The sequence below is a fragment of the Perca flavescens genome, chromosome 6, assembly GCF_004354835.1.
Source record: "Perca flavescens isolate YP-PL-M2 chromosome 6, PFLA_1.0, whole genome shotgun sequence".
In the NCBI taxonomy this organism is placed as follows: domain Eukaryota; kingdom Metazoa; phylum Chordata; class Actinopteri; order Perciformes; family Percidae; genus Perca; species Perca flavescens.
Genome location: NC_041336.1, coordinates 21,996,543 through 22,012,390, shown reverse-complemented (window position 1 = coordinate 22,012,390; position 15,848 = coordinate 21,996,543). Strand labels below are relative to the sequence as shown.

General features: G+C 42.3%; 1 protein-coding gene across 1 annotated transcript in view; it reads left to right on the top strand.

Moving 5' to 3' along the window:
• Positions 1 to 14,362, top strand: part of nphs1 (NPHS1 adhesion molecule, nephrin) — a 67,799-nt gene extending 53,437 nt beyond the window's left edge. The window contains 20 exon segments of the mRNA XM_028580132.1: positions 113 to 237; positions 323 to 491; positions 698 to 827; positions 1,020 to 1,192; positions 1,904 to 2,044; positions 2,655 to 2,795; positions 4,547 to 4,668; positions 5,256 to 5,415; positions 5,549 to 5,667; positions 5,669 to 5,706; positions 6,206 to 6,357; positions 10,358 to 10,469; positions 10,557 to 10,738; positions 10,881 to 10,913; positions 11,236 to 11,343; positions 11,918 to 11,966; positions 12,307 to 12,439; positions 13,379 to 13,457; positions 13,645 to 13,811; positions 13,973 to 14,362. Coding sequence (XP_028435933.1) covers positions 113 to 237; positions 323 to 491; positions 698 to 827; positions 1,020 to 1,192; positions 1,904 to 2,044; positions 2,655 to 2,795; positions 4,547 to 4,668; positions 5,256 to 5,415; positions 5,549 to 5,667; positions 5,669 to 5,706; positions 6,206 to 6,357; positions 10,358 to 10,469; positions 10,557 to 10,738; positions 10,881 to 10,913; positions 11,236 to 11,343; positions 11,918 to 11,966; positions 12,307 to 12,439; positions 13,379 to 13,457; positions 13,645 to 13,811; positions 13,973 to 14,053 — 2,414 coding nt within the window. The 3' untranslated portion in view covers positions 14,054 to 14,362.
• The last annotated feature ends 1,486 nt before the right edge of the window (positions 14,363 to 15,848 follow it).

Here is a 15,848-nt window from a genome sequence, read left to right as displayed (position 1 = left end):
ACAAATACAAACAAATCCAGTATAAACAACTGGCTTAGTAAACTAAATATTCTACTAAATTTCAAACTCTTGTTGATTTTTTTTGTTTGTTTTTGGGGTTTTTTAACCACAGACCCACCTCTAAAGGTGTGGCTCGATACTCCCCCTCAAGATGTCCCCCTCCGTTCAGGGACCAAAGTCCATCTCATCTGCTTCTCCACTGGAGGGAATCCCCCTGGGACTCTGACTTGGTTCAAGGTTAGTGTGTACCGTAAACATTTCTGTCTGTATGTCTTGAGTACATACACATTCCTCTGTGTAATATCCTTTCTTTCTGTTTTAGAATGGAAAGGCTTTGTCCGATGCACTGAGACAGACATCCTTTGATCGCGGTGTGGCTCGAGAACTGGTCCTGGTCCTGAGTGCCAGTGACAACATGGCCACCTACCGCTGTGATGCCACAAATAAAGCAAAGAAGACAATCTCTGCCCACACTAAGCTCATGGTTAACTGTAAGTTAGACTGGAGCTCTAACACACAAACATAGGCTGAGCTTTATTTAATTTGAACTCAGCTGAGAGAAAAGCATAATATCACATACACTGATTTGGTATTAACCCATTCAAACAGATTTTCAGCCGCATCATTTTGTACTATTCATCTTGATAGTGTAAGCAAGTTAAGATTGTGTGTTCTTGTTTGATCCATGGCTCTCCAGTTACAGCAATAAGTATGAAGATCTCAACCAAACAGCAGGAGCTACGTCGGGGTCAGATGCTTTCTCTGGAGTGCCAGTCTGGAAGCAGTAACCCCAAGGCCAGCATCTCGTGGACCTTGGGCGCACTCAGGTTTGGCAAGGCAGTGGGTGGAAAGGCCTATAGCAGACAATGACGCATCTTGATAGAACAATTTTCTGCAAAATAATGTGGCTAAGTGGCTAATGACTGGTGTTTTTGTCCTGTTAAATGTGGCAATATGCATGACTGTTTGGTGAACTTGACCCTGTTGATTGGGTTTGCTGGATTCAATTTGTGTCCTAGGTTCCAGGGAGTGGAGCAGCCACCCAAGAGGGCTCAGTTTGGTGGTGTGTCAGTGCACAGTTCTCTATCCCTGAATCTGAGTTCACAGCATCACAACCAGAGAGTCATTTGCCAGGCCTACAGTCCTGTGCTAGCAGAGGGGGCTAACACATTCTTTAAACTCAATGTGCTTTGTAAGTCGAGGGTGGATCATTTATTTCTTTCTTTTTTTCTTGGTTTGTTTGTTGCCTTCTTTCTACTTGGGGATTGGCCAAGAGATATGGTTTGCATGAATCCTAAACGATGCATATTGATGATCTATGATGGTGTAAGCTGCTTTACTGCTGTACTTTTGCACAGAAATGTCCGTGTATAGTATGTGTGTGCTTTTTGTTTACTGAAAACCTTTGTTGCGATTTGTGGGTCTGTTGAGCTTCGGCGGCAGTGTGTCCTAATTGTGCATTTGCTTTGCTGCATGGCCATGTTTGTCTTTGATGCCATTTCACGGGCAGCAGACAGCCGCTGCTTCAAAGCTTGGTACTGTGTATGAGCATGAAGGAATGTCACTGTGTGTTTGTGCAGAGCTGCAGTTGGACAACAGTACTGTCACTCGTCGTTTTAATGCCTGTCCCTCTCCCTCCCGCTTTGCCATACTCCCCCGTCGTCTAAGCATGTGAAGTTGGTTAGATCTGGAACAATTGGTGGGATGTCGACTTTCTACTGGTTTGACTCTCATTAGTGTCTCTTTCTGCTTTCATGCATAACATGTTTTGTGTGACTTTGTGTTCTCTCTTGCTGGTTCTTGTCATTCTGTGTGCCAGAGTTTGTCTACAGGCCTCTGCTTGTGTATTTTTGCTGTAAATCCAACTTACTGTAGCTGAGTTTCTGTGTGGTTTCTGTGTCAGACCCACCAGAGTTTAGCCCAGAGCAGCCAACGAAGGTTCAGGTGGTGGAGAACGACATGGCAACCATCCCACTGCTGGTCTCAGCTAACCCAGAGGAGGTCTCCTGCATTTGGCTGCACCGCAGGGAGAAGCTGGTCAAAGGTGATCCAGGGCTGTGTGATGGCTCTATAAACCAGGTCCTAGTTGAGCTGAGCCAGCAAGTAAGCACTCAGCTCTGCCATTCAGGGTCTGAATAAAACATGGCAGGTTAGCCAGCATGGGACTCTGCCAAATGTGATTCTCATTATGGCTCTAATGTATGCAGTCTAAATGAGGTTTGCTGTCTCCCTGAATACAACACAACGGTTCTAAACCTGGCTTCTCCTCCAGGCCTGTGTCATCAGGGCCCTGCTGCACCCACTCTCTTTCTCTGTTAACTTTGTTAGCTCCATCATACGCAGCCCCCACCATGAATATGACTGTATCCTGAATGTGGAAACACACCTATTACATTTTGACTGCTGTGGTACAGGAGGGGTCTCTCACACAGCCTATTGTTGGCTTGATGTGGGAATCCAGCCGGGCCAATCAATAATGCAGGATTAGATGTCACTTAGAGACCAGTGGCCAGAGGACACATGGTTGATGAGCGTGTAATGAATACTTAATTTACCATTGTTTTGTGTGTGTGTGTGTGTGTGTGTGTGTGTGTGTGTGTGTGTGTGTGTGTGTGTGTGTGTGTGTGTGTGTGTGTGTCCGTGTTTTTGGAAAGGGGGGTATCTGCGCTACAACTGGTCAGATGAGAACGCACTGGAAATCAGGAATGTGACGAGGAATAATGCCGGAGTTTACACGGTCAAGTGCTCAAATGATGAGGGTGTCAACCAAACCTCCGTCATGCTGGACGTTCAGTGTAAGGACCTACATGCATCATGGCTGCCACACACATGTTTAGAGTTTTTTTTGGTTATTGTTGAAGGCAGTGTTCTACAGTATGTAATCATTAAAACAAAATAAATTTAAACATTTAAAATTTTTACTTAAAGTAAGAATCTGAATATCCATACATAAGAGCTACCTTTTGAAAGCAAGTTGAATTAGTAAGGGATTAATACAAGTTCCCCAGTTAATTCAATTCCTGCAATTCATTCATAATCAACTACTCTTTTTTTTTTTTTTCAGATTCTAACAGATTTGCAGGTATACCTGTGGGCCCTGTGGGTCACAAGTCCTCTGCATCATTTATCTCTGTTGAATAGCCTTTACAGAGTATGAGCAGAATTGGTGTTGCATATATTTGCCCATTTTGTGCATTGGATTTGAATCTGTGGGTTTCTAAGAATTTTTTGAACTGGTCTAAATTTGCTCAGTATCAGATATGTCAGTGCATCCACACATACTGACACACCCAGACATCAACAATTGACTTTTAGCCCCTACCCAGCAACACATGCCACATTCATTAGGCCGTGCATCTCCACTGCTGCTCCAGGCCCAGCCTCGAGCTCCAGGCCCTCTGCCCCGATACTGATGATTTAATAATGGAAGTGTTGAAAATGTAGGTCTGCCTGTTTCAGTAAAACCCATGGTACACGCCTAATGGATTCTGCTGTCCTGATCTAACTGGGCTTGACAGTTGTAGATATTCATTATGTATGGAGGATTCTAGTAGCTTTTATGGGTGGCGGTGTAGCCCACTTAACAACGTCGGTCTTGGTTAGCAGGCCAACATGGGTGGATCCCACCAACCCAGAGGTCTGCGTCTCTCTAGTGTTTCCCACCACTGTTCTTCAAGTGTGAACATAGGTTTAGACAAGTAGGCACTAATGGCCTTATTGTTGCAAATACATGGCACCCACGGGAAGTATAAAAAGCTTTTGAGGTTTGGTCAAATAAAGACAAGAAGAGGAGCACTGCAGTCAGGATAGAGAGAGAGAGAGAGAGAGAGAGACTTAATGAAGAGAGGTTAACTGGTCAGTCTGTTATAGTCCATTTTGTGAGGAAAAAAGGGGTGAATCCCCCACAAATTGCAACAGAAAATCTGACAAATGTTTATTACTCATAAAAGTCTCCTCCATAACATATAAAAAGTCCTAAGAGATCCAAGTAGTGGAAAGTATTGGAAAAATACTGAAATTGGTGATGCCAATTTCCCATGTTAAGGGGAGACACTACAGGTGAATAGGGAAAATATTTTAACTAACACATATCACCATGAAACTTCCCCAGTTTATTATTTTGTATTGCAAGTTTTCTCACCATTTATGTTAAATTATGCAAATGAGACATTATCAAATGAAATATGTGCCAATTTACATAAATAAAAGTGTTTCTGTTGCAATTTGTATGAGGTCATGTTACATAATGCCTGTACTAATATGGGAATGAGCTGTCAGTGGAGGGCTTTCTGGGTCAAATGACTGATTCTCAGTTTGGTTGCAGAAGCATCTGTAATCCTCCAACATATAGAGAGGTTAATGGCATTTTATCTGAAACATGGAGGCCAATTAAGACAGGGTTATGAGCAAGTTCAAAGGCGAACAAGTGTAAGAGTAATTATAGCAATGCGGCATTCCTGTTTAATGGGTTGGCAAATGATTTGTCCCAAGTTGGCATGTTAACCTTTGGTCCTGCCTTAGCCTTGTCCCTTTGTCTTACTCTCAGATGCTCCCAGTGTCAAGGCAGAGAAAGACCCTGTGTTAGTGAACCTGGGGGAAACGGCAGACCTGATATGTGTGGCAGATGCCAACCCCATTATATCTGACATGTTCTTTTGGAAATGGCTGGTGAGAGCTCGGTTACACAACACACACATACACAGAAACATCCCTTGAATTATATTTCCTTTATCAGGCTTGCTTTCTGTTATCCGTTCTTACCGTTTATCACAGGCCTTTCTAAATGCACAGATGCACCATATTTCACTGGCTCTAACTATCCTTCCACCCCACCTCTTCCTGCTCCTCACACTGCCCAAATCCAGAAAAATAGCTTTCATTACTGCTGCGTGACTAAAGGGCACATTCGTCAATGTGGCATGGTCTCTGTATCTACTGATGCCTTCTCCGGTCTAACCCACCCCCTGGCAGTACTGCATGTCCTGCACAGCCCCTCCTTTTCTCTTTCCCTCTGGCTCTCCAACCCTTGGCATTATCTTTCTCTGTCCTCAGAGCTCGTTCCCCCGACGCCCTTTCCATCCCCACCTCAAGCCCTGATGGTTACCTGCTCAACTCTCCCTCACTGTCTACCTGCCTGGCCTGCTAAAGCACAGCCCCCCACTCTCCTACTCCAGCCCTCACACAGGAGGAGGGGAGCGTTTTTTGAGGGATAGCTGCTGTCTGCTGCTTATTCCCCCTCACTTTGTCTTCCACAGGGAGAAGGGGAGGTGGAGGTGGGACAGGAGACCCAGGAAGACAAATATGGCCTTCTGACCATCCACAATGTGACTCGGGCTCATGCTGGTCTTTACCAGTGCACAGCCAATAATGGCATAGCACCCCCTGCCACTGTAGATGTGCAGCTGATCGTGCAATGTGAGTTTGTAGTATTTATTGTCACTGTCAGAGGGGAACAGAAAATACATAGACACTTATTTGTGGGAACATGCTTCCGTATTGTGTCTGGTTTCTGCATGAATAACCTCCATGCCCATCTTGTCTTGTCAAGTCAAACCAGAGATTCAGAAAGGAGTCCAATGGCGGAAGGTAGCAAGTAGAGGGGATGGCACCACTACAGCTGAGGTTGTATGTTGGGCAGAAGGTATTCCTCGTGTCGACTTCTTTTGGGAAAAAAAATGGTGTACTTATGGACTTTGCAAACCACAGGTCAGAGAGTAGACATTATTCTACTGTAAATCATTTTCTTGCCATTCTTTCACTTTTAACTTTGGTGCTACTGTTAGCATTTGGTTACATATTGATGAATCTTCACAATTAGATTAGGTTTTACCCTAATATAATATATTCCTGTGATATTTCCTGCTATTTCACCACTAAATCCAGATTTAGTGGATTTTATCCTTTGCTTTTTAACTATGCAAATACCTGTTTAATGCTTCTTTGATGTGTGAAATTGGGTGACTTAGTGCAATCTGCAGGACATCACAATCCCTGCTGTCTGCCTGCCTCAGGATTTATCTGTGTGTGTGTGTGTGTGTGTGTGTGTGTGTGTGTGTGTGTGTGTGTGTGTGTGTGTGTGTGTGTGTGTGTGTGTGTGTGTGTGTGTGTGTGTGTGTGTGTGTGTGTGTGTGTGTGTGTGTGTGCATGTGTGCATGTGTGCATGTGTACGTGTGCGTGTGCACGTACATGTGTGGGTGTGGTGCAGGTATGAGGAGGAGACTGTGAGCGAGGGCTCATTCCAAACCAGCACAGTCAGAGTTATAAATGTGAGCGCAGCTCTGGACTATGCTATCTTCAGCTGCACTGCTCGCAACTCACTTGGGGAAGACAAGCTAGACATCCAGCTCGTCAGCACAAGTACTGTATACATTTGTTTTTTTCTGTGTGTAAGGATGTGGGTTCCTGGGTGACTGAGGTTGTCCTATGAAAACCAACTCCCCCAAAATGTGGAACTTCTCATGAGCTGAGAAAAAGAACAATGTCTCAGTGTTGTAGCAATGCATGTTATTTGGATAATTCAATGGGTTTTTAAATGGTTTATTTGGCTTCAGATGTGTGAGAATTTTCTCATTTCATAGAGGAACACTTGATCTTTCAGCTTAGTTTTAAAATCACCACATTTAGAGATACATAGTTTTCCTAGGATGGCAACTGTATGTAAAAAATGCATCAAGCTGTTTTTTTATTATAATTAAATCAAATGACACTGTGCAGTTCTACAAAGCTTAAGCCGCTCTTGGCCGCTTTTTGCTTATGGTTTTAGTGATCTAGCCTGCACATAAACTGGCTTGTTTGTATTTCTTTAAACCAATCAGAACCGCCCTGTGCGGCACTTGACCCGATAGCGGAGATGGCGAAAGGGGAGGAACATAGATTGATGTCGGGCTTCATCCTAGCAATGTATATCCGTATGTTAAAGGAATACGCCACTGGCTGTAGATAGGTGGACCAACGCATTTATTTTTTTCAGTGCAAGTAATTAGTTTTTTTTTTTTTTGTCTTTTTGTTGGCTCACTTTTACTCACAACATGCTAACCGGCAACATAGGATTCCATTCACTACGCTAAGCTAACTAGCGGCAGCGCTGCCGATGTTGCACCGGACTAAAACAACGCGTGCACAAAAAATGCGTTGACCCACCTATCTACAGCTAGGGGAGACCGTGATAAGCCCTATTTCAACAAACGGTGGCATATCCCTTTAAATTGACTAATTCAAGGTGTGGATTGTGAAGAAAGTCAAGAGTCTAGTGATGAACAACAGACCCAAATAGGGTAAGCAGACTAAACCAGAGCTATAAGACAAGTGGATGTTGGATAATGTAGATGTGTAAGTAATAGTTTGTTAAAGAAACCTGTAAGGCTGGGCACCGAACGTCGATACTTTTATGGCACCGACCGAAAATACTCTGATCCTATGAGAATCGAAAAATTATTTATCTTTTCGGTGCCAAATTTCGGTTCCAAAAGCGTCCGAGCGCATAAGTGCAAGCTTATCTGTGCTCTCTGCTTATTGACCGAGAGCGGAGCTCCGACACACGCGCGCAGAGGTACGGACAGAATAAACTTGAGCATACTACGTCTGCTCTGCAGTTTAGTTGAAGTCACAGTGTGTCACAGCAATGCCGATAAAGTGGTTTCATGTGTGGTTACAGTTTTTCAAAACCGCGTTTGCTGCAATATGATATTAATGGAGAGGCGAAAGCGGTCGCGGTGCTGTTGACGTTACACTTCCTCTGAGACAAGCAGGCACAACGGTGGTTTCTATGCTATGCCCTGGTGACTGACTGACAGGTTGAGGTTGTAAGGCAAGGCAACTTTATTTCTACAGCACCTTTCAGCAACAAGGCAATTCAATTACATTCCTTTGCACTTAAGTTAGTTCTCCATTATTTCAGTGTTGATAACCGGGCAGTCACAAAGATTATTGTTACAGGTTTTTGTCATTAGGCAGTTTGCACTAAAAAGTCGTTGTTTACATTCCTTTGCATTTTAGTTAGTTCAGTATTAGTCTGTACACAATGTCATTTGTTTATTTATTTATTTGTTCATGTTGTGGCAAAAAGGTTTCTCTTTTTTTATTAATTTTGGCCAAGTTCGGATTGATGGCAATCCTGAGTATCTTACTGGCGCACCCCTATCCAAAAGCACAAGTAGTTTTATTAAGGTTACGCTGAGTGAGCAGTGTTACCATAATTTTTTAATTTTGATAACCGTTTTGATTCACAATTAAGGTGGAAAATAAAGGTTTTGTGTTTAATGGATTTTTGTTGATGTTGAAATGGATTTTAAATCCATAACAAATATGATATCGAAAAAAAAATCATTAATGAACCGGCATCGAAACTGAGGTATTGAAATTGGCACCGGATTGAAAGATTTTGAACGATGCCCAGCCCTAGAAACCGGCTAAACCTATGGTATTGTAAGTCATGCCTGTGTTGCTATCGGTGTCGTTAGTCTTTCTGCTCCCTAGTGGTCAAAAATCACCTAATGCCTCTTTAAATGAATGGCAAATGATCAAAGTTGGTGGTTAGGGCGCACAACATGTAGGGATTATGCATATCACGTACTTGGCAGTGGAACACAAACTATTCCTTTGGTTCTAATTTGGCAGCATCTCAAAATAATTGTGTCGGTGCAGCTTTGTCCAAGGTTTATCGGCCTTTTCCAGCAACATTACAATAGTGCGGGAGGCCCATTGAACATGCAGAATTCTGTAAACTGGAGAGAGCTGTTGCTCCTGAGTGTCAGCCCTTTAAGGGACTTATTCCATTGCTCTATCTCTCCCTTATCATTCAGCCTATAGCAGTACTTCATTTCTCCCTCAGATAATGCTGCAGTGATATGCTTTGCACTCCGGCGTGCTTAGACTTTTTCTGCCTTCAAGCTACCAGTGTATCCTTGCACCACCACCATTATCAACAAAGTCCTGCTTTCAGCGAAGGCCCACAGCCATCATTGGACACATTTAATGTTTAATATAAAAACCAGAAAATACAATCCAGTATTGGCCCTGTTTTTCCCCAGTCATGTTGTTAGTACTGTGAATTTTCATAATTAATCTGATGCAGTGATAATACATTTTATATGCTTCCTTATCATTTTAGAGCTTGAGAGGAAGAGCGAGGCTTTTCTTTTCTTAGCATGGTGCTTTTTTGGATTTGAAGGAGACGAGATCCAAATAAGGCTGACCTCTTTGCCCTGGAATCTTATGAGTAGAGCTGATAGTGGGAATTATTTACCCTGCAAACTGGGCTGCAGCCTGGAGCCAGAGAAGAGTAGAGCATCCCCTTTTTATGTTGCTGCCCAACTATCTCTCCTCCTTCTCTCCTTGACTATCTCTCCCTCGCCCCCAAAACCACACTTCTTTATTCCCCCCCCATGCTCCAAATGCAAAATAATCCACTTTCCCTTCACTACCCTGACTGAAGCAGTGCCTCGTGTCGGACTGAAGGCCTGGTTAGCCTCCTTTGATCTTTGTTCACAATATTGATGATAATCAAGAGGCTTCATCTGCCATTGCATGACTTTGGTTGGATAAATTGGACAAATAGGGAGAGGGATCAGCAATGGCTCTCCCCATGTTCCCTGATCATTCATACAAAAAAGCACCACAGTGGTGCACTGTTAAAAAAAAAATGCAAAGCTGTTGCTGTCCAAAGATGTTCTTCAGAAGCCTGTGAAATAAACTGTGATTAAGAAGACTTTTAAAAAACAGAGGCTCACTGACAAGTTTTGACCATGGGGATTATCTCTCCTCCCTGATTCACTTTTATTCACCCTTTTTCATATATTTTTTTTATCGTCAGCGGTTATTATCAATTTTCTGCATTGAATCTTCCAGACTTAAAATACAGTTGTACTTAAAAATATGTGATAAGTGTCTAATCAAACATTTTGCTCTGAGGTAAACAGTTATTACTGCTTCTTTTGAAACTCCTATCTGATAATAATAATAATAATAATAATAATTGAGTTTTCAAACACAATTGTATGACCAATGAGACAAGCAAGAATATCTTGTTTTTCTTCCTCTTCAATTGCTATCAAGGAGAACATCAGCTCTGCTCTCTCTTTTGGTAATATCAACTTGTCTATTCATTACCAGCCCAAAGTAGAGAGGGAGATTGTAGAGGAGACATGTTCCTATAGGCCAGCAGGGGCTCAGGTGTTCTTATTTCAGAGTCTGCAGATATAACCAGTTGACTATCTCATGGCGCACATCTCCATTTCTCGGCACCTAAAGTCTTTTCAAATAGCCACCTGTCGATTGAAGGTGTTCTGCTCTTCAGTATTCTCACAAAATCCAGACCAAGTTTGCTTTTTTTTTCTCCACATTTCTTCTTCGCCCTCAGATCACCCAGATCCTCCGACGTCATTTCGCCAAGTCAGCGTCTCCCATGACTCGGTCACTCTGGAGTGGATCCCCAGCTTCAATGGTGGTTTGCGGCAAAGATTTCGTATAAGGTAAGATGTCAAGAGAGGATCTTGGTTTGAGAATGACACCCTTTCATAATAAAAGAATTGTACTTGACCGTGCCTTTCGGTTGACAGATACCGTTCGGATCAGTCAGCCAGTTTCCTCTACATGGACGTCTTTCCTCCCAGTGCATCAACCTTCACCGTCACTGGCCTGCAGCCTGTCACCACCTACAACTTCTCTGTCAATGCCCTTAATGCAATTGGAGAGAGTGGCTATGCTGACAACAATGCAGTACTCACCATCACCACCATGGGTCAGTTTGGAGTAAACCTAGCTTGACACTAAAAACGACTGTACTGTACAACCATCTCATTTATAATACATTTAACATATTAGCTTATTATGTTCAGAAGTGTGGTATGTAAGTTTCTATTGTTTTCTTTCTTTTCCTACAGCGAGGCCAGAAGAAGAAGTGCCAGAAGAGGAGAGTAAGTCTTTTATCACAACTCCCTGGAAAAGCTCTTAAGGGCAGTTGGAAATTGCTGTTTGCACAGCAGCTAGCTTCATTTGGCTAAATCATGTTAATGTATGCACCTCCAAGGCTGTTAATGTTTGCTCTGCGAGAGTAGTGGTTGTCATAGCGCCCACCCGTACTTTTCCCCCTTTTGTTAGTTTTAAACAATAAAGACAAATGAGAGAATGGTTGGGTCCATCCCAGTCAGTTTTTATCATCCCAAATTTCCATATTAATTCCTCTTTAACTTTCATTGTTATGCATTGAGATAATGTTTTTAATGTTTTGTGAACCAGGAGGATATTTGACAGAAGTTTTGACAGTGGTGTTTGGAATCCTGCTGGTATTGAATTCACTGGGTTGCTTCTTTGGATTGAGGTGGAAAAAGAGGCGAGGCCAGACAGGTAACCATAATGATCTTTTCATCGATGGACTTGAAAGTGTTTAATCCATCACTTTCTGGCACCATAATGCCCCGATTCCTCAACAGAACACTAAAGAAATTACTCCAGAACCATGATGCAATTGTCAGCTCAGCCTCTCACTCTCTTCTCATCTCTCCATGTCCCTCTTTCTATGCGTCTATCCTGTCTCCTCTCCTTCTGCCTATTCTCTAAGCCTCTACCTCCTGCCACACTCATACTTCATACCTGTCACTTCTGCATTTTGTCCATATCTTTTATCTCATTTGCTAGCGTTATGTCCCCTCTCTATCTCTCCTTCTGTCTGCTTCTATTTGTTCTTTAGTCTAACTGTCAGGTTCTCCCATATCTATGTTTGTCATTTCTCACCTTCCACTGGCCTCTGTTTTTTTTTTTTCACATATTTGCGCAGTTTACTTCTCTTTCGCTTACTCTCACTCATTGGCCCTGTTATTGCTCTGATCAATTTCGGTGCTTATGGGATGATGCTCTTCTCTTGGAGTTCTAATTTCCTAACACTAAGCCTCTTTCCTCCTGTGTCTGTTCCGCCCTGTAGGGGGTAAAGGAGGCAGTGTATTGGGTGGAAAGAAGAATGAAGAGGACGGGTAAGTTAAGACCCTGCGGTAGAAGTAATTAAGAGACACACATCTAATCGGAGAAGAAATCGGAGGCCTCGTCCACTGGCTGACCAAGCTATTAAAACAACAAGCCTCCGTCAATATCCATTCATATTAGTGCCATCAAACTTGCATCGCAATCCTGCAACGAACATGTACATGCATCACATGATACATTGTTAAGAACATAATGAATGCAGTAAAAAAAAATTGCTATGTGTGCGGAGTGTTTTGCATCTCTGATAGTTCATATTTGGGATTAAGACTTGTTGGGAAATTAATCAATAATATAAAAGTAGATGAGAGAATCTGATTTTTTTCCATGCAGGTCCAGTCAGTCAGCTGTAAGCAATTCCAACAAGTATGAGAGCAGAGAAAAGATCAACGCCGCAGCCCAGCGCACCCTCCTACTCGACTCTGGATCTGAAAGCGACAGCAATGTCTACGAGAGCTATGCGGCGGTAAGAATGGGAGGATGAGGAAGAAAGGGAAGAAGGGGACGGTAGAAAAAGAAAAGGGCAGTTGAGAAAATATGCAGAGACACAAAGAAGGCGGCGAAAACCGACGAGGGGAGGAAAGAGGTTAGGCAAGGGGTGAGGAAATCTGGCAGAGGAGGAAGTGGAGAATTCAGCCATAACAAGGAGAATAGATAGATAAAGTAATGAAACCTTTAGCTGTGCATAGAGATGGAACACAGATCAATACCTCACAATTAGCATTCAAAATGCACATCGATCTAGGAGAAATGATCATTTTGTACTTTATAAAGGCCAACAAGGATTTGAACCTTGAAGAAAACTGAGTGAGGTAAAAGAAAAGAGAGCACTGTGCTTTCAGGATGGCGTATAATGAAACCTCAAACCCCCACGGAGAAAGGCTTAATCTTCCCCCTGATTCAAAACAGTGCGTACGTGTAAGGGTTGGTTCAGCCAAATAACCCAAAACATATTTCCCATCTCCCCTGTAGTGGTATATGGTAGTGCAGTTAGTTTTAGTTTTATTTGTCCAGGTTTTGAGATATCTGCCCCTGAGATACACCCTTAATACAATAGCGGCGGTCCTCACAGTATTAAAAATGGCAACATCTCAATCTATAAATCCCAATTAGTCTGGATGGTCCACTTCAGCGTCAACCACTTTCATATGGACAATATCTTCTGTCTTTTTTGGTAGTGCCAATTAAAAACTGTCCACTGCTATTCACTCCTCACCTCTGTTGTATTGGAGAGGAAGCAGACATTCACCCCAGAAATCTCAAAGATGGATGTACAGTATAAACCTATATAGAATTCACTGCAACCCCCTCTGCACTGATGCAACACATGTAGCTTTGTCATTTACCTAAGTTACCTAAGGTCAAAGCTGGCCTGATGCTATCTCTTCTGTTTTGATAATTTCAGGAAAGTTCCCATTATTATTACCCCACTGGTGACTACATGCCTCCTCTCAGCCCACTCCATGAGGAAACGCGTAGGCTTGGTGAGACACAAATATACCTTGGCGTAAACAAAGGCAACAGTAAACACCTCATATCCCAAATATTCCGCCTGAGCCAATCAGGCGCTAAATCTGTCATTGTTTGAACTTGTGGCACACCGATTTATCTTAATGTTCACCAGAAGTGATTATTTATGTTTTGCGTATGCATTTCCATGTGCTGTTCAAGATGTCACCCACCTCCCCTTGGACGCTCCCAGCCATCCGTATGAATATGTAAGAGACCAGGGTCTGTACCAGGACATCCTGGCTTCCCCTCTTCCTTCCCCTCCGTCTTTGTTTGACCACAGATTGCCTAATCAAAGGAATGAGTGGAGATCATCAACCTACCATCAGGTCTGTAAACAAAACCCAGATATATGACGAGAGCTCCTATTTGAAACATTTGTTTATATCACCATTGAGTTGAAGAATAAACTGTTTAAAAGTAGATGATGCACTGTCGCTTCATCACATAATATGTAATGGTGACTGAGATGCAATCTGTCTCTCAGCAGGCTGCTGAGAGAGCGAGGGATGTTCGACAACTGCAGAGAGATTCTGATCTTCCCTTTGAACTCCGAGGCGAATTAGTCTAGAAGGAGAAGGTCAGAGCACACAAATGCGCTATGATGGAGTTTGTGACTCAACAGTAGTCATTGAGTACAGTGTTGTATAGGAGATATTAAATACAATTTTCCTTTTTGTTTTATACCTTTTTGTTTTATTCCTTTTGAATGGTCACCTTAAATGTACCTGTCATAATAGTAGAATGTAGCTGAATGCTTGATGTAAAATGTCATATAATACAGTATTTCACTTTCACAATTTTTCTGTCTATATTGTTAACATTGAGTTGGTCCAAAGTAAGGTATGGCAAACTGAAGAAGCTGAACAGATGCAAACTAGAATGGCAGAATGGTTTAGAAAAAAAATTGAAAGCCTCAATAACCGCATGAAAAAAGAATGTCCAAATGCTACTCTATATGTTTTTTCTTTTAACAAGGACGGGCACAAGCTTATTTTTGTTCTCCCTCTGTTATCTCACTCCTCCCTTGACCTCGCATTGTTCTTTCGCCTTTACCCTATTTCTTGGAGCCAAGTCACGGTCACTACCCACAGCCCCCCGCTCCCACCCCCTCCCCTTCTTTGGCCTGCAGGTAGACATGAATCAGTCAGTTAGAGACAAAAATGGACTGACAACGCTTAGGCTGGCACTGGGGCAGAAGCAGCAAAGAGTCACAATGCCACCCAAGCAGACAGCATATTTTTGACCCATCCAATGTCAAGAACATTGGCCTGTCCCTCCCCTCTCTGATACAAAAACTTTCACAGTTAGTCCGTTGGAATTCCTACAATTGGATAGTACTGAGTGGTATTTAGCATGGTTATGTCTCCAGGAGGTAAAGCCATATTTAGGGCTATACTCTAATCCTGTTTTCTCTCGGATTGAAGTTCAGCTCACAGCTTCAGTGAGAGAGAGGCCGTGCAGGGAATTTGTCTCACTGAGATTGGTCAGTCAAAGAGAGAGAGAGTCAGGAAGAGAGGGTTAGACTAAGCTGCTACTGTGTCTATGGCTACAAAAAATCCACTCTCCTCCTTTTGGGTTTTATTATTGTTCAAATTGTAGTTCAAAGAAAAGCAGTTCACTGTATAGCCTTACACCGCAGCCTAAAACACTTTTCAAAACCAAAGTTCTTTACACTAGACAGCAAATTAATATTGACAAATTATAGAATGCAATAAAAGTCTAATAAAATGGATTATTAATGGATTTCTAGTAATCTAAAATAAAAGACAAATTAAGTGCAATAAAACCGGACTAAGGGGCCAATTCACAAAAGGGATGTCCTTCACTTTAAATCATGCCATCTTCATTTACTGTCTGAAGGTGTGCGTTTTGAAAACACTAACAGCACTGACAGACTGGGATATTCATGCTATCAGTGGCCGCAAGAGTCTACCACCATGTTGGCAGCTCTGTGAAGCTGTACTTAAGTGTGCTTTGAACTAAATGCTAACAAAAGCATGCTAAAATGTTGATGTTTAGCAGGCATAATGTTTATCCGGTTCACCATCTTAGTTTAGCATGTTAAGAAACTAATATTTACTTATTAGCACTAAATACAAAGTACAGAAGATGCTGATGGGGTGGCAAAAGTCAAAAGACAGGTGTGGAAAAAATGCTGTAAACTAAGAATGCTTTCAAAAATATAAATAATGATTTGTTTATTTTTATCAATTTACAAAATGCAAAGTCAGCAACCAAAAAAACATCTAAATCACATCAATATTTGGTGTTACTAACCTTTGCCTTCAAACAAGCATCAATTCTTATAGGTACACTTGCAAAAAGTCAGGGAACGTTGAGCATCGTAGTGGTTGGCCAATGAA